The sequence below is a fragment of the Ceratosolen solmsi genome, unplaced genomic scaffold, assembly GCF_000503995.2.
Source record: "Ceratosolen solmsi marchali unplaced genomic scaffold, CerSol_1.0 scaffold3, whole genome shotgun sequence".
In the NCBI taxonomy this organism is placed as follows: domain Eukaryota; kingdom Metazoa; phylum Arthropoda; class Insecta; order Hymenoptera; family Agaonidae; genus Ceratosolen; species Ceratosolen solmsi.
The window spans coordinates 3765497-3789703 of NW_011948428.1; the positions used below are offsets into that span (position 1 = coordinate 3765497).

Here is a 24207-nt window from a genome sequence, read left to right on the forward strand (position 1 = left end):
TTCTCATGCATATTGAAGCGGAGCAGCATATTGCATGGATATATAAATGTAAAACGGCATAATACAGGCATGAATACAAAATGGCCTATTGCAGCCTCGAAAGCAAAATAACCTAAAGTATATAATGTTAAGATGGCCATAGAGAGGTCTGAGTTAGGCGAATGAAAAGTATATCGACCTCTCGCATCCGAGTTGAGGGTAGAGAGGACGTTTATAACTATAATAGCTTGATGACGTTAAAGAACAAAACAAAACAAAACAAAACAAAAAACAAACAGGAAAAACAAAAACGATGAAAAAGAGAGAAAAGTATAAGCGCGAGGTTTCGATATTGTCAAGGGCTTTTTTTTTCTTTTTTCCGTTATAAGAATTTCATAAGAGTTATGACGCAGCAACGGCAAAAATATTGTTTTACTTATTAATTTTCTCATTCGTAACATTATTGCAGAGAAGAAAGATATTATAAAGATTTAGGGACAAATCAATATTATTGACGATATTATTATCGCTTGTTTGCCTACTTTGTTGAAATAAAAGCCAAAAATAAAATGTAAAAGAGAGAGAGAGAGAGAGAGAGAGAGAGAGAGATTAAGAAAGACAGTATTCGATGTACAGTTACTTTATGAGTATAATTGAACATGGCACGCGTGAAATGTCAAATTAATTACATTATTACAATGTTAAAGTGTGTGACGTAAAATATGCAATTTTTGTGTAGTATGAACATTATGTTTGTTACAACATTTATTGCACATACTTATCTTTCGCTACGATTTTCATTATTCTGAACTTATATAAAACTGTAAGACTAGCTGCAATGTAAAATCTTATTGTGAAAGTTAAGAAAATGATTTAAAGTATGATAAAAATATTAAAAGTTTTTAGCAAGAAAAATAGAAAGAGAAACTTTTTAATTGAAATTTTTGGCTAACTTAAAACTTTTACCTAAAATATGAAGAATTTGAAAATATGGCTTACGCCCAATTTAAGACTTTTCTGTAAATGAACTTCTCTCTCCCCTCCCCCCCCCCTCCCCCTCTCTCTTTGTGTGCTTGAGTGCGCGTATATATGTATCGTATGTTTCAAATATGCATAACGAAAAAAAAAACAAAAAAAAAAAAAACAAAAAAAAGGGTAATGATAATAATGGTACAAAATTGGAATAGTAATGGCTCATTTTTATTTATTATTAAGTATCTATTTTTATAAGAATATAAAAAGAAAGTTAAAACTTTGAAGATATAATTGACAATGGTATATTCATCCGTGCCGTCTAAATTCCAAGTTTAAAATCTATTTGACTTAAAAGAAATTTAAATTACATTTTTATTCGGGAATCAACGGGAATCAGCCAACAATCTTCCCAAATACTTGAATACTTTCTTTGTATCTCAACTTGAAATGTTCTCTTCCACTTAGCTATGTGCCGCTATCGCACGTTTCGCAATTTCGCATAAATTATCATCTCCATATTACATCTTTTCCAACAAGTTGTAATATCATTATATAATAATCTATTTAGAGCTCATATAATTTTACCTATTATAGTTAGATTAAGCGAATGTGCTTGATAAAATAATATAATCGGCTTTGTGCCGTAAAAAAAGCCTTTGTCTAAAATTATCAAATTTCCACATTCAGTTATCACATAAGCTTTTGTTCTTATGACTCTATAGAACATTATTCGAGTATTTTAAGAAAGAGAGGAGCATAGTAAATTGATTTTTAGGTTGTTATGGTAAGGACAAGAGAATGAGGAGAGCCCGTTGTCCTCTTACGAATTCGAGCCCACCTTAGCACACAGACTCGTAGAGCCTGAAAGAAATCGGAAATGAGAAACAGCTAAAGATAGATAAACAGATAGATAATGTACGTGCGTCTGTGTGCGCGTGCACGTACGCGCTTGATGCTGATGTGGTAGGGGCGAATGGCGGGAGGGGTGAGTGAGAGAGAGAGAGAGAGAGAGAGAGAGAGAGAGAATAGTATTTAATAATGTAGAAAGCCAGGCCAGACTACGGGTACACATCAGGTTTAGTACACATGGCTTTTGGGATGTCTTCAATATCTGAGTGACAGCGCTCGTGGCAGTTGTAGAGCACAGCCATTGTCTACACATAAACACACTACATTATTAGAACTGCATTACTACCTGTTCCTCGTATTATCCTAAAAATCGGATTAAGGGATAAAGATAAACTTTTCTAGCGCGTGCCGTGGAAGTTCTGATAACGAAGCGACAGTGGAATAGTAATTTATTTCGAAATGCTTCTTTCATATTAAATTGCTCGCTGATATTTTTAATTGGCATAGATTTTGCTATTAACAACAATAAATTGTTCATTGCGAATATCATTCGATTTGATTATATTAAAGCGAAATAGTTCGTTGTTTGACTTGCTTGATTCTGATAAAGTGTTTCACTTATTAATTCTTAAATCATAATCTGCATAAGTTGGACGACGTAGGTTATATATACAATAATAAATAAGTTTTTTTTTTTTTTAGTAAAGTCTTTTATTTAACGAAAATAATGAAAACTCCTTATGGGAATCCTGTTTATTCGAGTAGAATTATTTTATTAAAAAAAATTATCGTACCCTATGCATTAATTATCCACATGGAATTCTCATTTCAAGTATTATAGTTGAAATTTATATAATCAAAATTTTAAATAGAGTTTTCCTTTTTATTTATATAAAAATTGAATTCTCGCGAGATAAGGTAATTTGCATGTAGTTTACGCATAATGCGTGCGGGACATCCTATAATATCTATCATATTACAAATGAATTTTAATAATAATTATTACCAAGTGTATACTAATGTTCGTTATAAACATTAGTAATAATTATTGATATAATCTTAGGGGTATTTATTTATAGCTAATTAATCAAAATATATATTTAAGCTTCTTTAATGTGCATAACCCCCATACTAATGGAGAAAAAAATTTGAGGGATACTATAATGTAAACTTAATACAGTCGATGATTTTGTATTGTAAAATTTTCGGCGAAATCCCGTTACCGCTTAGATGTATATGTTAAATTACGTTTGCCAAAGGAAAATTTCATTTTCTCGAGTTGAATATGATACAGGAATATTTGGGATTATATTCGAATTCATCCCAAATGTATTAGGAGTATTTATTCGTCGATACTTTTGATTAATTTCGAATGAATGCGATATCCATCTTGTAGACAATATGTTTATCTACTCTATTCAATTGGTTTTAATAGTTTTGTTATTATCACTTACAGTTAGCAAATAATTTGCATACGAGGAACTAACTGCGTATAAATCGATTAAAATCACAATCCTCTCCAATAAATGCTCATTACAATGCAATAAAATGTTGTGCGAAAAGTTTATTTATATATATATATATATATATATATATATATATATGTGTATATTGATAAGAAAGAATACTATTATAAAAAAAATAAAAAAATGATCGAAACTCGATTATTTAATATGGTGATTCGCGAGCGATGATGCGCGAATAATTACAAATAATAGTTGATTATAAACGCACCCGAAAATTTACATTAACAATATTAATTTGAATTTGTCAATTAAACCGTGTTACATAGAAAAATTGCTAAAGAAATAAATACTTATCGCAATGATAAAATTGCATATAGAAAAGAAGAGAAAAAGTTGGTAAAAAAAGAATCAAGTCGTCGTCATAAGAATAGTTGAATAATCATAATTAATGGCAGATGTGACGAATAATAATAATAATGTTATGAGCATAATAAAAACACGGAGCGGAATTCTATGCATACCGCGTGATATGATAAAACGGAATCTCGGTGTTTAGCGATTTAGAAGTGGCTCGTACCTTCGTTGAAAACGTCGCGTTAAATTAATTCCGTTTGAGAATACACTGATTCCTAAAACTGGCGATACCAAGGCGCGAGATGATTTGCAGCTGGATATGAAATAGAGAGAGAGAGAGAGAGAGAGAGAGATAGAGAATAGAGAGAGAGAGAGAGAATAGAGAGAGAGAGAGAGAGAGAATAGAGAGAGAGAGAGAATAGAGAGAGAGAGAGAGAGAGAGAAAATAGAGAGAGAGAGAGAATAGAGAGGATAGATTGAATAGTGAGAGGAGGTACACAATTCACACGAGTCAGAGGCTCCTCGCGCCATGTATGACGGCTGGGGGTACGAGGCATGAATTCACAAAGGGGAGAAAGGAGGAACATGCAGAAGGACTAGTGGGGGATGTCTGCTGCAAACAATTCCAATTAACTTGCTGAAATTGAAATAGGACTCGTCCGTCAGTCCGTCGCGAGTCGACGCCAGTGATGTTGCTCACAGCATTGCTATAGAATCTGACGACAAGTTTCGACTTTCTCTTGCGATACATAATAATGACAAGGCCGATCGTCACTATCTCGATACAGTATTACTGTTTTTAGTCCCGACGCCTTTAATTATAATTCAAAATATTCGTCCTGACGAATTTCCAAGTGAGTTTGCACATTTCCCTATTCTTTCCTGTTTTTTTTTTTTTTTTTTTTTTTTTTTTTTTTTTTTCTTTCTTTTATCCTCCTCCTCCTACTCCTCCTCCTCCTACTTCTCTTTATTCTTCTTCTTCGTCTTCTGAGTTTTCTTCTTCAATTTCCTGTATTCCCGTTAATATTGCTAGATTGGAGAAGGCCAGATTTTTCTTTTTGTTTTTTTTTTTGTTTTTTTGCTTTTTTTTCGTTCCTATTGGATTATCTGCAATACTTATTTAATATAGATTTACGTAAATTTAATATGAGACGTAGCATATTACCATTCATCTTGATTTTATTTATTTTATTTATTTTATTTTATTAATTTCCAAGCCACCACACATATCGCTTTCGAATTTTCAATATTTATAAAACGAATAATATTCTTTTTAGCATTATATTCTATGCTGTTTTCAATTTTTTTAGTTTTTTTTTTTTTTTTTTTTTTTGTTGGTACAATTATTTATGCAGTGACAGGAGGATCCCTGGAATCGTTTATTAAACATAAATGGACCTTATATTAATTATACAAAATCATTTCCCTGAATTAAAAGAAAAAAGAAAAAAAGAACAAGAACAACAGCAAGAGCGACAACAACAACAAAAAAAAAAAAAAAAAAAAAAAAAAAAAAAAACAACAACAACAACAACAACATACCGTTAGTTTTATATTTATATAAAAAATGAAATAATGTATAAATAGAATGGCAATTCTGAAAATCGATAATATTATTAAAAATCCTTTCTTGTACTTATATAATAAGTACAATAAGCTATGACGTTCATTGGGTTTACGTATATGATATCATTGCACGGCAAAAATAATAGTTTCGCGCAACTATTGTGATTGAGAATATGTTTTGGAATATTAAAATTGTATAAAATTTATTTTCTACAATTTCTTATACCTTTATTTGTCTTGCTAAAACCAATTCTATTCAACGTTTTTCTTTCTACTTTTTCATTTGCATCTATTTTGCATCCACTTTATACGATTTTTATTTCAATTGCCGTTAACGTAATTATCTATATAAATATTTTGTATTAAATAGATGTAAAGCCTTATAAGTAATTCACTGGCAAATATAATTTCAATTCCATTTTCGTTCGCCCAGTAAAAATGTCGTTGCAGTTCGGCATTCATTTTAATAGATTTGCAAAGCTGTAGAAACTGCTGAGAATTAAGCAAAAGTAACAGTGTGCGAAAATTATATGAGTTTTTTACTTTTTCACATAATAAAATGTGCAGTTTTTCACGCGGAATAATAATTAAAATTTGATGGATCATTTCTGATAATCCGCCGCTTTTTATTTTCTCCTCGGTATTGTTACATTCGGGTAGTGAGCTTGCAAATTGCTCGAATTTCTCCACCAAATGATCAACCTTAAGTTCAAGTTCATTCAAAATGAATATAAAAAGTTGAAAATGCGGTATTTTTTTTAGGGCATTCCAAATAAATTTTCTATGGTCTTTGAAAAAGGTGATTGTATTATCGATTTGCTTGTCAAATTTAATGTACTTTCCAACAATAAAACGTATATCGTCCCAAGGGAAAATATCAAAAATATCTTTGAGATCTTGCTCAAGGGAATTTTTGTGTTCCTTTTCCATATGCCTGTGTTGAATTTTCCATATTGCGCTTAAAAGCGGTGATCGAAGCCCGCGAGAAAAGAAACCCGTGAAGACGAAGGAAAAGGCGACGACTGCAGCTAAAACGATTGATATCCGATTCATGTCCTCCTGTTCAATATCGTCCTTCGAGAAATTTGAGAAGTAACTGCGAGAAAAGTGGGAAAGACGGTTGGAATTTCCCAAGTACTACTGGATATCGAGATATCAAAATATCGAATAAAAACATATATACGTATAGTAGTGAAAGAGACTGAGAGAGAAAAGGAAATAAAGGAGGAAAATAAAACGTATAAGAGGCAGACAGTAAGTACGGGAAGAGGGGGAATGAAGTGCGATAGAGAGAGAGAGAGAGAGCGAGAGAGAGAGAGAGAGAGAGAGAGAGAGAATTTGCAGGAGGCTGCAGAATGAGGTAGAGAGATAGACAGACAGAGATTCAGAGAGACAAAGAGTCATAGAGCCAGAGGGAGAGAGAGAAACATAACAGGAATAGGAGAAAAGTAGGGGAGAAACAAGGCATGCTAAATCAAAGAATCTTTTACCTGTTTTCATGTGAATTACGTTTCAACAAAGTGGGAAACTCGACAGACTTAGATGTAAGAAATGTTGAAAGTGACTTTTTTTATAATTCATTTTTCAGTCAAAAAATAATGAAACTCTTGAAGAATTGAAAAAAAAATTTCCTTCTAATTATGATTTTGACAGATATAAGGGTTACATTTCATAGCATGAAGTTAGGAAATTAAAAATTATTTTCGTAAAAGAAATAAATATTTATTTTTTATAACATTAAATATAAAAGTTTCATTTTTCATGTGATGTTTCTAAACGTTTCCTTTGCATATCATCATAATCATCTCATAATCACTGAGTACATAAAAATCCGTTTATATCTAAAATAAAAAAAAAACGATTTTTATTGCATATAAAATTTATAATACACATTGATTCATAAAAATTTATATAATTCTTTACGTATATATCAATACATTAATAGTATATACATATTTATATATATATATATATATATATATATATATATATATATAGATACACACTATTGTTAATAACATTACTAATAACATTATTTGTAATTCACGGCAATCGTTGGAAATAATAAAAAAAATTTATTCCAAGTATTAAGCAAAATTAAGAAAATAAATACTTACGAAATGCCGATTAGAAGGTCGATCTGGAAATTTGATTCCAGTAAGAGCATTAATAATTTTAATTACTTCATTCCAATCGACACCCAGTGCCTCAAGTTTCCTTAATAACAGATTAAATCCTTTGTGTTTATTTAACACATTAACAGCGTCTTGAAGTTCGTGCTTATTCAGACGATCAATAAAAGTTTTAAATTTACTAGACGTCCTAAGTTTTTCATCAAACAGATTCTGTAATTCGTCAACTGGTATTTGTGATTTAATATCCTGTATGAAACCAGGAATACCACCTGTTACTTTCATATAGGTGTTTCGAGATGGCAAAGTCTTGTTTAAACCCAATATTCCATTGAACTCATTTATCCACGAATAAATGTTAATTGAATATTTATCCAGATATATAAAAACTGATCGTATTTCAGGAAGATCTTCGATATCCGATAAAATATTTTTAAATTCATCGTTCAGCATATATTTAACAACTTTACCAAAATCCTGGTCTTCGAAGAAATAGGTAACAACGACATCGATAATATTATCTAAAGACACTTTTGACCAAATTTGATAAAGTATGTCAATGACCTCTTCGTCCTTAAAGATTAACTGTGATGGAAACTTAAGTCCTAAAACGGACGACAGAAAGTCAAAAATAGCCTGCACATCTACACCTTTTGCCTCCGCTCGTTTCAGCAAATGTTGCATCTCCTTGTGCCCCATTAATTTGTCGACGAAACCTTGAAACTCCGCGGATCTCAGCCGTTTGATTAACTCCGCGAAATTCTCCGAACTCGTCAACTTTTCCCTGTACAATTCTTCAAGTTCGTGCACGGGAAGGAGAGCTTTCACGTCCTTAATAAACCCTGGCAATCCACCACTGATTCTGTTTAACATGAAACGCGATGGCGGAGAGATTTTGTCGATGCCCAATACGTCGTTAATCTTATTGACGAATCCGTAAGCATTGAGTCCTGATTCTTGCAAAAAACGAAGAAGATGCGAGATCTCGCTCATACCTTCGACATCTCTTAAAAGAGCTTTAAAGTCATTTGACGTCACGTAATCCAACGCGTCGCCGAAATCCTCATCCTCGGACAGATATTCGTAGAATAATGTGACCAATTGCTCCTTAGGTACGAGTCGCTGAAAATCGTGTAAGTCGTCCTTGAGGCTTCTCGTCATGAACTCGACTGTTCTTGGTGGAAACTTAAGTCCTAAAACGGACGACAGAAAGTCAAAAATAGCCTGCACATCTACACCTTTTGCCTCCGCTCGTTTCAGCAAATGTTGCATCTCCTTGTGCCCCATTAATTTGTCGACGAAACCTTGAAACTCCGCGGATCTCAGCCGTTTGATTAACTCCGCGAAATTCTCCGAACTCGTCAACTTTTCCCTGTACAATTCTTCAAGTTCGTGCACGGGAAGGAGAGCTTTCACGTCCTTAATAAACCCTGGCAATCCACCACTGATTCTGTTTAACATGAAACGCGATGGCGGAGAGATTTTGTCGATGCCCAATACGTCGTTAATCTTATTGACGAATCCGTAAGCATTGAGTCCTGATTCTTGCAAAAAACGAAGAAGATGCGAGATCTCGCTCATACCTTCGACATCTCTTAAAAGAGCTTTAAAGTCATTTGACGTCACGTAATCCAACGCGTCGCCGAAATCCTCATCCTCGGACAGATATTCGTAGAATAATGTGACCAATTGCTCCTTAGGTACGAGTCGCTGAAAATCGTGTAAGTCGTCCTTGAGGCTTCTCGTCATGAACTCGACTGTTCTTGGTGGTAAATTCCATAGCGAAACTTTGGGATTTATTTCATTGAAATTATATACATTGATATCACTAGACTCTGCCGATATTTCTTCATTATCTATATAACGGCGTCGATCACCTAATGTTAGGCTATTGATTTGTATTGTGCTGTATAGCGTAAGTATAATGAAAATTGCTAATGGTGGCTTCATTTTCTGAAATTAATATACGTTGAAGATTATATTACTTTTCTAAACATCACCTTTCGCTAACTCCATCCACTTAAAGCAATTAAGTATTTTTTAATACTTACCGCGCGGCTATCATGAAGCAACTACTTATTGATCGACCAATCAACGTTTTATATACGAATTTCAACGAAGCTTAGATAGTAAAGATCGATAGGTAGTTTGTTGCCATTTGATTAATAACCGATAAGATTAAAGTTTTAGGTGAGTATTTTGTGATTATGTGATTGGCTGAACTTTCTAGTAATAAAAATTTTATTTTTTCACTTATAATATTATTATAATATTTTATTTTTACTTTTATTTGCCACTTTAATGCTTTTTTTTAATAATCATTACCAATCATTAAGACATTGAAATATTTTACATTTTAATATTTTCAATGTTTTCGGTATTTACAAGGTAGCAATATTTGTATATAAAATAGTAAAGTGTCATTTACTCTTTCATTTATTTTCCTTTAACAAAATAATCTATATTTTCTAAAAGTTAGAAATGTCAAATGTCAATGATGTTTTAGTATGAATTTTTATAATGTATAATGTATAATTAATTTCGTTTTATTATTCAAAGTCACGAATTCAATTAGGAATTTGTTGATTGTTACAGTCCGTGGAATATATTTCGCATTAAAATTTTTATATAAATGCACAAATATTTACATATTTAATCAATTATTTTTAACGTTTGTACATCTGAAAATTGTTAATGTAGTTTGTTATTATTATATAAGATACTTTGGTCGTTAATGTGATTAAACAGTATGATAAATCTATAAATTAGAAGCAGTTCGTTAGTATTTATAAGATAAGATCTCTTAAGAGTGTAGAATTATGTTTGAAGTTACTGTATTAACATTGATTTAGATTCTCTTGGCGTGATTACTTTTTCTCATAAATAAATACGAAAACTTTTATAAAACTTAATAAGCAATTTTATTTCATAATTTTTCTAATAATTGTATTACCACATTTATGCTCAACCATTAAAGCCTTTTAATTAAAGTCCTAATTTTCATTTTGTTATGTTGTGTTAGACGGAGTGCGAAAATACGTTGGAGCCTATAGTGAAAGCTCGCAAACCAAATTATTCAATGCTAATTTCGATAAACCATATTTTACCAACAAAATTATCCGCCTCGATGGGTATACGCGCGAGGTTTGTCCAAATTTATGAAATGAAACAGATTCACTAATGGCACTTGCCCACAAGATGTCTAGGTTAAACACCGTCGTATTAACACAAACGATCACGCTCCTCTAAAAGTCCTTTCTCTAAAAGCATCTTTCTTTATCCACAGTCTGTTTACCTAAGATTAATAAGCGCCCTCTCCGACTATACGCGACAACTTAAAAACAGATGGATCCACTAGAATTTCCGAGGATGTAACAGAGCGATGAGATGAAGTTGGTTTTTTGATTCTTCTCGCGCTTCGTTACTCGCAAGTGCGCGAGCTCCTTGGAAGTTTGGACGGGCAATTGAAGGAGCCCCAGGAAGCAAAGAGCACCGTGTGTTGGGAATGGCCTCGCCGGGCCTGGAATGACGGTGGCGCTCGATAAATACGCAGAGGCGATGTTCGAGCAGGTGGTGTGCCAACTTTCAAAAGGAAAGTATAAAAGGGGCTGTAGAACGCCGTTATATCCCACTTGTTCTGCTCTGTCTTTTTCGATATTCCGCCTGCTGGGTCGCCGAGTCGGCCAGACCCTTGGGGATAACTAATTAAAATTGTTACAATTTAATAAGTTCCGTAATGCCAGGGATGCGCCCCGGCAATAATGGCCGACTCGATGGCTTATACCTTTGACTGCTACGGAAGCATAACAGGTAAGTCGACGGATGATATTACGAGGCTGGGGAAGCGCAGGATGTCGCGAAAAATGATACTTACGGCACAACACAATCCTCCTCTCATTTCCATCTATTTCCGCCTTTCCCTTTTTCGGCTTCGAGCTGCCCTCCTCACCCTTTCTTTAGACAAAGAGCGGCAACTAACCGCTTCCTCCGACAACTTTTCCACTCAGTATGGAATACACCTCGTGAGAATCGAAGCTCCGGTGGCTGCTGCTCGTTCACAAAAGATTTAACGTAATTTCACGGTGTCGTTGCCGTCTCCTCCATCGAAAAGGAGCCGCTTTTCTACCTTCTCTTTCATGGAAGACATGGCGCGTAATATGAATTCTAAATGATATTACGTCACTTGTTCCATCGCCTCGCTATTCGTCTCCTTTGTGTTCTCTCTTCTCTTCGTTCTCGTCGCTTCTTCCGCCCTGTCGCTAAAAGAAAGGAGAGGTGGGACGGGGCAGGGCAGCACGGGGCGGGAAAAACTAACACGAAGATTAAACTGTCTTCAATGTAGAATGGCAATTTTAATTCGAGAAAATATTGTATTTATTCGGGACGATGCTAGGCCCACTAAATTACTTAAATCTTATAAAAACATTGAGCTCAATGCAGAATTGTATATATATCGCCATTTTTTAGTTAAAAGATCATAATGTTCGCTTCGGGTGTCTGACGATCTTTAATGTCTTTAGTGCGATCCCTGGTAAATGTCACTTCAACAGTGTTGAAATAAAGACTATTATTATATGGATAATGAGCATAAGCCAAACCAATTAAATGACTATTGTATCAACAAAAATTATATAAAACAAAAATGATAATTTTTAGTTTGCTTTTCTTTCTCATGAAATTACTACGCACACGCTCATCCACGCTATATACTAATATTAACATATATATATATATATATATATATATATATATATATACCTAAATAATTCAAATCTATCAAATTTCTTTAAATCATTTTTATTTTATATTTTATCTATTCAATGGGATTAAAATCTCTTCTATAATTCTTAAGTGCAATATCATAATTTGAACTTGTTTTTAATCATTGAATAAACAAGTTATTTTTCTCAGTAATAAATCATTAGTAGATTATACAAGAATAATCAAATGCTTAAACGAAATTGAAACAAATACTCGAATGCTACATTAAATAATAAAAGTATATTCTTTATGCTTTGAGTGGCGATTATCAGTGATAACGTCTTATTTTTACTTTCTTCTTTAAAAACAAAAAAAAAAAAAAACAAAAAAAAAAAATAAAATAAAAAAAATGGAAAATCTTATATCTCGTACTTGAGCTTTGAGCGCTTATCAATAGCTATACTGCCGACTTATATATATCATAACTCGTATGCCATGTTGCGCTGATAAATATCAATAATTAAATCAAAGGACCTTAACGGTTCATTCAACAATTACAATGCTCTCGTTATTAATGGCATTTCGAAGGAAGAGCTTAATTAAGGCTGGTAACTTAGTGCTAATGTTTATTATTTTCGATCTTGACAAAAAAAAATATTAAAAAAAAAATAATAATAATATTACTAATAATAATAATAATAATAATAATAATAATAATAATAATAATAATACGACTTGTAGAACTTATAATCACTGTGGAGGGATCGTAAGCAATGATGGGATAGGATTCTTTCGACTGAAAAGACAGCACTTGGTCGTTGTCGGACAAACTTTTCCTGATATTACAGAAGCAGCACATGCGAGTAACGACGCAATGCCCCTTCATCCGTCTCTCTCTCTCTCTCTCTCTCTCTCTCTCTCTCTCTCTCTCTCTCTCTTTCTCTCTTCGCAAATGTTTAAATATCCCCGTACCGAAGATACTAAACAACGAAATAATGAAATTTTAAGAAAATATACGAAATTAAAAAGAACAAGAACGAGAGGTAATTAATTGAATCGAGAATATGTTGTTTTTTTTTTAAGATAGAATGAAATTAATTCCTAAGTTTTTCTTTCAAAACTAGAATATTGAAAAGTTCCACTGAATAACCAATTAGCTCAACATTTTTATACAAATTTTCTAAAATATCTTATCACTGTCTTTTAAAAAAAAAAAAGTGTGTGCCAATAAACAAGAGTAGACGATAAACTCGTGCAACTGAATGTCTTAATTTGGTTTTAACGGAAATATCAAAAGTCAAGTTTCAATTTGCTCAGCACTGATAGAACGATGGATTTAAAAAATGTCACCTGAAATTTCATCCAACACTAATATTATATAATTATAAAAGTTTTCAGTACACACCAACAATCGTTTAAATATAATTAATATTCGATAATTTAGCTGATTATAATCGGATACTCAAAATCTATCGTCATTCGTTGCAATTATGCACGGAATATTATTATTAGCGAAACAGTATTTTCAATTATCCAGATTACATATAAAAAAGCAACTATGGTTTATCCAAGTCACGATCATACCATAAATATAATAGATAAGAGTAAATTTGCATTGGGTATATTTAAGATTTAATGATATTGCAAATTTTAATATGATATAATTTTAATTATAATTTATTTTTAGATTATTAATATCGATTAAAAAACAACAATGTTTAAACATATTTTTTCACGGCCATGGACTTTGTGAAAAGCAAAATCAAATCATCAAATTTTTAATTATGGTGGATTAATCTTTTACAAATTCATTAGTATCGATAAGTCGATGCTTTAATAAAACATCATTAGTGTTTAAATATTTATTCGTTACGAATTGTATCGTATGAGCTGAATTTAGAAGAAAAAATATATAATTCAGAGGCTGAAGCTATACAGTACTGATAAGCCGGACAATTTATTATTATGTTTATCGCAATCGGAATGTGATTGATTATTTAATACAATTATCGCTTTACATAGGTGTACGAAATATCATAAAAATGTGTACAGCTTCTTCGAAATATATATGAAATCAATTTTGTAGAAATTTATTTATCATTAAGTACACAGGCATTATTGGAAATGATTGATAAATTTAAAGAAAATCACAAATTAAAAATATGAAAAATAAGTGTGATATATATTTTTTTTTTAAATACTATTCAATCTATGCTAATCAAAATACATTTAATACTCTATATTTTCAAAAAATATTATGTATGAATCGCTGTAATTAATAACAATTTGACGTATTTCGAGAAATGGATAAAAAAAAAAAAAAAAAAAAAAAAAAAAAAAAAAAACTTAAATCTATACCATTTAAAAATACTATGTAAAATAAATTTTTCAAACCCGTTGATGGATGATGTGTTTCATGGTAGGTACAAGTAAAGTAATTGAGTTATGTAAAATGGTGAGTGAAACTGGTTTTCAGCGTAAACGATTGCTTAATCATATAAAAATTAAATGTCACAATTTTAATCCAATACATATAATATTAGTTAAAAAAAATTATTAAACTTGATTATTAGTATTGAAAAAAGTTTGAATAATGTAAAATGCATTGTATAAAATCATAAATGTAATGAAAAAATAGTTTTCGATCATTTTCAAACAACTTAGATTTATTTTACGAAGGTATTGTCACTGAAATTCAATCGCACTGTACTTTTATTTACTTACTCCTACATTTCTTTAGCCAATTAAGCGCCAAAAAAGGAATTAAGGTCGAAAAAGAAGATAAAGATGCTCATTCTCTCATGTTATAAGTTTGTTGGTATAAGAAAACTTTTTCTTTTTTTATCAGAACTGTATACATATACACACACACAGAGACGCGCACGCGCGTCCCTCTCGAGTTTGCTGTCCCACTTAGATCGTTTGCTCTCAAGCAAAACTCGCGTCCCTCGTGTATGAGGTTTCATTCGGCAAAGAAAAAATAAGGAACGGATAAAAAAGACGGAAATAAAGAAATAGAAATGTACAAAGAAGATTAGAAAAATAGTAAAAGTAGGAGAGAAGTCTGAAAAACGAAAAATAAAAAAGGGGAAAAAAGGAAAAAAGAGCAGAAGAGAGAGAGGGAGAGAGAGACAGTGATGGGAGGGGAGGGGAAGGAGAGAAATGTAATGTAAAAGAAGAAGGATGGCCTGTAACAAATCCTGCGCGAGTAATCGAGGTCGCACCATTGCTAGGTTTTACTTCCGAACACTTAACTCTATTGCGATTGGATTCCGTTGGATGCTGCTCTTCTCTTTCTCCCATTCCATTCTCCTTTCAATGGCCCTTAAGCCCGACGTCCTCATCGACTTTCTTACTGGGTACGGAAACCTTATTACACGAAGCACGATAAAACACTCGTGAGAAAAACGCAAAAAATTTATTCTCTACCTAAACGTGTGCCAGCTATACTTTCATTTTATTACAATGCTTTCTAATTTTATTATTTAATATCTGATAAGCTCTAGAATTAATATTTTCTATTCACGAGCAATATGCCACTTAAAATATATACCTTATAATCCAAAAATATACTTAGCTATAAATTGATAATTTTAGAGTAAAAATTGCCTACGAATTGACAGATACAATTATAATTCACCTGTTTATGATATCGTTGACCATATGTCCTAAGTGACTACATATAAAATATTTTATAATGTACAAAAATAAATGAACTATAAGTATATTCCTCCTCAAATTATATATATTCTATTCGCATTCAAATAACAAAAAATTATTTTCACATTATAATTGACAAAGCAACAATATTGATTATATTAGTTTTATTGTCACGATTTTCTCATAATTTGAATTATTTAATCTTTACACTAATATCCCAATAAACGCATTGATAAATTTTAAAAGTCATTTAGATTATTCGTTGCGATAATAGTTATTATAATTCGTATACACTTATTAATTTAAGATAATAAATGAATTCCAAAGAAGCCTGATATCTTCAATATCGTGAAAATAAGTTTTCCCTAAGCTAACCTATACAACTCCCAAAGTTACATAACCTTGTTATGATTTCATTAAAGTCGGTGTACCTGTCAGATATTTTCAATTAATGTATTTATGGCTGAACTACTTTGACCTATATTAGTGCAATTATCAACATTATCAGTATATAATTTAATTTTGTTGTGAAACAAATGTCGAGAGACCTCCATGGAATTCTAAAATATATTTCAGAGTCGCGTTATATAGCAGCTATAATTGAACTACCGAATAACGAATACATATACTTTTATATATACATATATATATATATATATATATATATATATATAATGTCGTTGATTAATATTTTATTTTTTCCCAATTGGCTTATTTATCTATTCTTAAACATTTAATTCCTCGTTATATAAATGTCCAAGACACAATGTCGAAAAATTAACTTATTCTTTTCAATAACTTATTTAGCTTAAGAACGTAATTAAATTTACCCAATCGCTTTCAATCACTTTCTTAACGATATACTGTGCAATAAGTAAAATTTACTTAAAAATAATGGCCGTAATAATTTGAGGATAAAATTAGGAAATGTGCTCAACTAATTTATAACGGCTGATTATCATAGTTATATAAAACATTATTTGAAAGACGTAATGAATGGAAATTGAAAATAATTATCATTATCAATATTGAATATATATTATTTAAAGACAATTTTAATACATGAAAAATTTGCTAGAAAATACCTAGAAATTTTATCTCGTCAAATATCTGAGAAAATATCAAGATAAAAGCGCCTATATATTATAACCAACGTTATCGTCAATTGTATAAATAAAAAAAAAATTTCTCTACCTATAATCATGAACGAATAATAATGTTTCTTTAATTTAAATGTACGTATTGAAATAATTTATGAAAAACAAAAATATATATAAATATTGCAACACGTAATATCTGCTTTTAATTAAATTCTTATATTACATGAATGTTTAACAATACTAGATAAATATAATGTTAAAAAAAAAGAAGATTTTAGTCACTGTGTTTTAATGTACGATTTATTTCGTTTTAATACTAATTTAATTAAATTAATAATAATTTTACACACAGTTTTTTTAATAATTAATTACTTCTTCTTTATGTTATAATACATTTTATATTTTGTAATTATTAATATTATTAATATACGGTTTATAAGAATTAGTTATTATATTTTAATTTTGAAATGTTTTTATTTTACGAGGAAAATGTATAATTGATATAAATAAATAATTAATAGATATACAAATCATCGTTATTGAATATAAAATTAATAATAATTTAGATTATTATGACGGAAAATATGAATTTTTACATTTTTATAATGCGATAGCTTTGGTACAAAAGACTTTTTTTTATCTCAAATATTCGTAATTTTTCGTTTCAAAACTAACAATTTTCATGGATCCTTGTTTCCATTGTTTGTGTGCTACAAATTTATGTCTTTATTTCATAAAGTAAGAGGTGGAAAATATTTTAATTATGTATGGTTATTGTTTGAAATAGCGAAAATTAAAAGTACTACTCCCATCGTTGCAAATAACTAATAAATTTTTCAATTTTACATATGGACTAATTACAAACACAGTTACATTATTACATTTTTTATTCTATTGTAATAATAGGATAACTGTACAATATTGCTGATCTATCTATCCTTTCAACTGCAATAGATAAAGAAAAAAAATTATGGTAAAAATTATAGAAAATCGAAAAGTAAGCAGAAGTATTTTCTAACAGCAAATAATTACATATAATTTAATATTAATATTAACAATTTGATTAATTAGTTTTTTTTTTAATTATTTCAACAAGTTATTTATTTCACTTTTGTTTATTATTCTTCGAGAATAGGCAATTTTTTCATATTATTAACTTAATTGATGACGCGAAACTCATAACTTTTCTCTTTGAAACTGATATCTGTAGATTGAGTTCATTTCCCATTTTTAATTACGAGTCCACTCCGTTCCTTCATATAAAGAAAAAACAAAACTTTTGGATTTTTACATAATTAGTATTCGACAATACAGTAGTTTATAAAAATGTTATTATTGACAAAGTTCGGTATATAACAAATTAATGACTGTGTATTATTTGTAAATAGTATCATCACATTTATTAAATAATACATTTTATAACCTAAATTTAGATTAGAAACTATTAGAGAATTATTGTTGTCGGAGAATGTTGTGTCATTGTATAGTTGACAAAATTTCCTTGTCTCTGCTTTCAACACAACCTAATCTAATTACAATAAAAAATTTCGAATTCTTTTTACTCCTATTTGATGATTGCAAGAATCCTGAGTCCGAACATGCTCGCGCGTTCTACCTGTACTTACACGGTACTTATAATGTAAATATTATCCAGTTTGTCTAATAAATACTTGACACCAAAACATTGATTGATTTATCTATTAATAAGAAAGACGTCGAAACATAGTTGAAATGAATTTAAAATTTCATTTGTAATATCAATCAATTGTAAGAGGCACTCACACTCACACGGACTTTGCACAGCATTATTTATCATAATGAATTCTTATAAATTGTCAAACGAGCCCAATCAATCGGCATTTCATGAGTGACATCGGGTGAGCGAAAGTCAAGTAAGTGTTGCCGAAAGCAATTTAAGAAAAGAGACATCTTACCAATCGTTACGCCTCTCAAGTATTCGAGGTGAAGTTGTATGTAAGCGATACACGGGAGCATATGAGACGCAGCCATTGTTAAATTTGCACTCATAGAAATTATGAAAATTGAATGTCTATATGACATTCGATTCTACGTACACGCGCGTATAATTAATTATAGCACCTCGTAGTAGAAAGGCTTAGCTTGTTTCGAAATTAGAATGGTTGAGTGGAGTATAATCGATTAAGAACGATAATCTGCGGGTATTGAATATGCGATTAATAAGCGTAGGAAAGGATCGTCGTAAAGAATGGTATTTCGTAAGAATTTATGTTGAAACTTGATAAATAAATCATTGGTCTTGTTAATTTCGGAAGGTTCACTTGCAATTAGCAAAAAAAGAAAAAAGGGAAAAAATTTCAAAAGTCGAGCTTTTGAATTTGAATTTGAAATTTGAATTTGAAATTTGAACAAAATTATTGTTCCTTTTTTTTCTACTTTTTTTTTCCCTTTTTTTTTCATGTTTATATATAAAATACACGATAAAATGTATTGAATTATTCTTCATTGCATTGGAAATAATTCAATTTCAATGGTCAATGAAAGTACTTTATTTTCGCATCATTATATTATGAGCGAATAATAATATTTTGCAAAATCATAAATTATTAAAACTGAAAGTAATTTGAATGATAAAGAAGTTAGTGATTTATATATTGAAAAATCACGTGGTTTAATAAAATGCTTTAATGTAAATGTAAAAAAAGTTTTAATGTAATGCAAGACTCAAAATTCACATGTTATGGAATTATTAATAAGCCGGCTACAACTTTTTACTTAATATTACAAATTATAAATTTATTATATTTATGCGAATATAAATATTGTATTTCTTAATGGCAGTTCAGATTCATATAATAGGTGTTACGTTGAAAAATTTTATAATTTGCATTAAAAATTGACTTGTGCTTGTGTCAAATGTGAGGTGATAATAAAGCAAAACATAACGACACGAAATTCGAAAAACTTTCTTTCTTTCTTTCTTTTTTATGTATTTTTTTTTTTTTTTTTTTTTTGAAAAAGGATGTATTCCATAGTGCAATTGGAGCGGTAAATAAATTATTAGAATAGGCTGATTTATAAGTTGGAGTTGAGTAGAGTGCTTGAGGAAGAAAGACAGAGGAAAAGATGAAAAAGTGCGAAAAATTTGAGTTGCGAGTATATGAGAGATCGGAAGGGGAGGTGCAATTGGCAACTTTGCCAATGGATGATGCGGTTTATGATGAGGAGCTCGATCGTCAAACACTACTGTAAGCAATCTCCGTAGACTAGGTAATCCTGGTTCGCTAACGAAGTGCACGGGTTCGTCGAGAGTTAATAGAAAGCCCGTTTATTTGCAGAGCCGATCGATCAATCCACACGGAGATGGACAATACACGCGAACATTCTCTCCAATTTCAATTCAATCTATAGGGAAGTAAACTAACCGTCGGAGGACGAAACGCTGCCCCGTATATCCGTAGACAGAGAGCATAAATTTTGAAAGAAGTTACGTGTAGTGAAAATAGTCGAAAATTGCTCGCTAATGAAACGAATCTACGAATCGGGCAACACTATCGCTACGCTATCGAACGACTTTATCGGCTTGGAGCAACGGACCAAACAACATTTCAATTTTTCTAACTTTTTTAAGATTACGTTCGACGCTCAGTGTAGACAGGGAGGCAAAAATGTTCTATTTTTAAAAAAAAGATGCCAAAAATCTTGTCGAAAGCGTTTGTCAGAGCGTCTTATAGGCACTGGGGCTTGAGAATTCCTTTGGCCATGCAATCTGAAGTCGACAATTATTTTAACAGCTAAAAGTTAATAAAAAATGGTTGGTGCGCCTAGTGCCGTGCAACCGTAATGGCTCGAAGTAAACAGCAAGTAAAGCAGTGGCGGTTGGTGAGTGGGTGAGTTGGTACGTGCGTGCACGTGCGTGTACTCCGAGGGGGTGCCGTTGGGGCGCTGCGTACAGCGAGGAGCGGTTGGTTTTGGCGGTTGGGGTGGTTTTTGGTGGGAAAGGGGACGGGTGAAGAGGGGGGGGGGTGTAGGGTTGATGGTGGCAAGGGGGCAGCTAGCAATGGACGTGCGGCTTTTGTTTTCGACCTACACAACAGCCGGAAGCGCCGCTGCAGCCGCCGCAGCATCGTCTGGCCGGGACGCGACGTCGACGTCTCGCGCGGCGAAAGTTTGTAGAAGAGAGAAAAACACCGGTGAATTATATACATAAAAGGTTTTCTGCGGAACGTGTCATTGCTGCTTGGGCGTAGAGAAGAAGGGGTAGCAAGAAAGGAACTTGTAATTGGTTTCGGGAGAGGCAGGGAATGAGGCAAGAAGGCCAAGCAGCCAGAAGTGGCAGCCACCAAGGAAATCTCTCGGCTTTATTCCCCTTGGGTTTTTTTTCCTTTCTCCGGCTTCCATACGCGTGCAGGTCCTTGCGCTCTCTCTCTCTCTCTCTCTCTCTCTCTCTCTCTCTTCTTTTTTTCTCGAGATCGACGGGAATCAAGCCGGTGGCGGCTGGGCCAAGCGCCTCCGAAATTTCCTTCGATTACTTTACTAATCGGCTCCCACCTCCTACCCACCTTGGCTAATTTGAAACAATATTGATTTGTTGTTGTATTTGCTCTGATAAAATTGATAGAATCGATCGTTGCTATCGATATGGCGCCACGATCGATACTCATCGAGACTCTCGTTGCGCAACGTATGAGGAATCTCGAAATTTTAACCCCGAATTATTGAGTTTTTAATCATCGATCGTAACGACTATTATTATCAATAGCGCGCTGATAAGCAATACACAATCAATGCCATGGGCATTTATTATCAAATTCGAAGAATTGCAATTAGCCACGGGACTGGTGACGTTCATTACACCCCCCCCCCATCCGCCCACACCACCACCTCCATCACCCCCATCACCCATCCAGCACCCCCTCATTTCCAAACCTAAATATCAAATTTCGCTTAATGTACTTGTGCTTAATGTATGCGCGTATAGGGAATGAAAGTACATAGTTGCAAAGCTGAAATCTATGACTTGTAAAAATATGTATATTGCATGTAGCAAGGAGGTGAACTCGAGACGGGATGATATTACAAGCTCCTGGAGAATAAGAGCGAATGGTGAGATAATCGATGCGCTCGCTCGACTCGCTGGTAGCGCGCACCTCTTGACACTCACCGCACCTCGATATAACGAGCAAACTTTCAGCGAGACGAGGGCCGAACCACTCGAGCAAAGTAATTATGCTCGTATTACACGTCGAGTTACATTAATTAACACCGTCACTCGCGGAATCGGAAGCCAGGATTCCCTGTAAAAGGGCTCGCTTCTTGTTCTTTGTTGCCGCATGCGATCGCGTCGCTCGCCCATCTAGTGAAAAGTAAATTTACGAATGTGTCGGCGCATATGAGCTCAAACACATGCGATTCTTGGCACCTTTGCCGCACCACTCTTGCATCCATTGTTTAAACTCCGAATAATTACGTGGTTCGTGGGACTGTCTGCCGGTGCCTTTAATAAGATAACTTTTAATCTTTTTCTTTCATTTTTGTTTTTCCTCTTTTTTTCTTCTTGATTTTGGTTCTTGCTAGGGAATTTTATATAATGTAGTAAGAAAATGTACGTGACTAATTTGAAGTATGCGAATGAATGATAGAAAGGAGATAGGAGATGAGGAAGCTCCAACGTAAATTCAATTATTTTCTTAAACCACATATCGGTATTGTTTTTTTATTGTGTTGTTGTTGTTGTTGTTGTTGTTTTTGTTTCTGTATAGAAAATGGTGTAAGAATAATTACAATACATCCTATATTTCAATACCATAATAATAAAGAAGTCTAGTAGAATTATGGATTGTCATTAATTTCCACTAAATCTACATCATTAGGATATATAATGAATTGTTGTTTTGAGGCCCTGAAAAAGATATTATATTAGACGTATTTGAGAAGATTTATTATTTCGGGATATGAATTAAATTAACACGAGTAGCATTAATAAGTTAGTATCATCTCTAATGAGTATTAATATTATTTGATAGATAAATGTAAAGAAATACAAAATTCTTAGTAATTGAAATTAAACAAAAATAGCAAATTTCTCACACGAGCCAAAAAAATAGGTAAATCGAAAGAAGTAAATTGAAAATATCTTCTTTTGTCAGTAATTAGTTGAAGTAATGTTCTCAAGACACCTGAGCTTAATTCTAATGTACACATTTCAGTCTCTAAGTATATTATATATATATATATATATATATATATATATATAAACGTTGTGTGTGTTTGTATTAGATAAGTTACAAGCTGATGTAATGAGAAGGTCCTGGATATTAAACTCAAAGAAAATGAATTGGTATATCAATTGTAATTAATAACCTCAAGCTGTTAAAGTAATTTGGCTGAGTAACATCTCTGCTCTATCTTAATTCGATATATTTTACTTATATTATTCGAGAATCAGTAACGCATCTATAAACATGATTCTGCGACGTATGCTAATGCATAAAAAGAAATTAATAATCCAATTTGAGTCGAATATGTGCTTCAACTTCTTGAAATTATGCAATCGTATTTGACATCTTATAAGTTATCCAGCCACATGTTATCATGTAGGAGAAAATTCATAAAATTTTACGATTAAAATGTAAATTAAGAAGGCAGCTCCTGAAGTAGTCGACTTGTTGAGGAAAAGGGCGATGAAAACTTTCTGAATAATTAACTTGAAGTAATCTAAATATTGGTTTTAATTACGCTGTACATGTTAAGATAATTATAAAATTTTTGGATACCAAAGGTGCTACTTTAAAATATATTTATTTAAGGGAATTTAAAATTGTATGTGTTAATTTTCGTCGCTGATATCAGAAATACAAAAAAAAAACCCAAAAAATGAAAATTTACAATGATAAGAAATATCATATCACTAAAAATTACTATTATTACTGCTGTTAATCATTTATGTACTTTTACACTATTTTAACATAGGATCGAGTGGAATTATTATTGTTGAATAAGAGTAGTTATGAAATATTATATATTATATATTCAATGAATTTCACTTGAATTTTCAATATTTTCAATTTACTTTAAATCAGTTTAAACATTTTTTTGCAATACTTTCAAACATATTGTAAATATTTCTAACTAATTTTATCTTCGTATTTAAAAAGTATATTTTACTATTATTTTAGTATTCCGAAAACAGCTTCCATCAACATTATTCGTCGATATTATTAAAATTTTATTTTAGCGAGGCGTAATACAATAGTTATACTTCGAGTTGACGTGGCGCAAGCATATTTGAATTTCATATATATATCGAAATTATTTTCAGATCAATTCAATAGAAAGAATTTTAATATTTTATTAATATACTTTGTTATCGTCTGTAACTTTTAGAAAAATTTGCCGAAAAACTGAGGGACTTACGTGAATATAAAAATTAAAGGAGAACAAATT

General features: G+C 31.8%; 2 protein-coding genes across 2 annotated transcripts; both read right to left on the minus strand.

The window, feature by feature from the left end:
- Window positions 1-5373: 5373 nt before the first annotated feature.
- LOC105363637 (uncharacterized) lies at window positions 5374-6754 on the minus strand. The gene is made up of 2 exons (XM_011501383.1): window positions 6680-6754; window positions 5374-6285 (listed from the first exon to the last, which is right to left on the minus strand). Exon 2 carries the CDS (start codon window positions 6240-6242, stop codon window positions 5511-5513), a length of 732 nt encoding a protein of 243 aa, XP_011499685.1. The 5' UTR covers window positions 6243-6285; window positions 6680-6754; the 3' UTR covers window positions 5374-5510.
- Window positions 6755-7244: 490 nt separating this feature from the next.
- LOC105363638 (uncharacterized) lies at window positions 7245-9085 on the minus strand. Its single transcript, XM_011501384.1, has one exon. It carries the CDS (start codon window positions 9068-9070, stop codon window positions 7277-7279), a length of 1794 nt encoding a protein of 597 aa, XP_011499686.1. The 5' UTR covers window positions 9071-9085; the 3' UTR covers window positions 7245-7276.
- Window positions 9086-24207: the final 15122 nt, after the last annotated feature.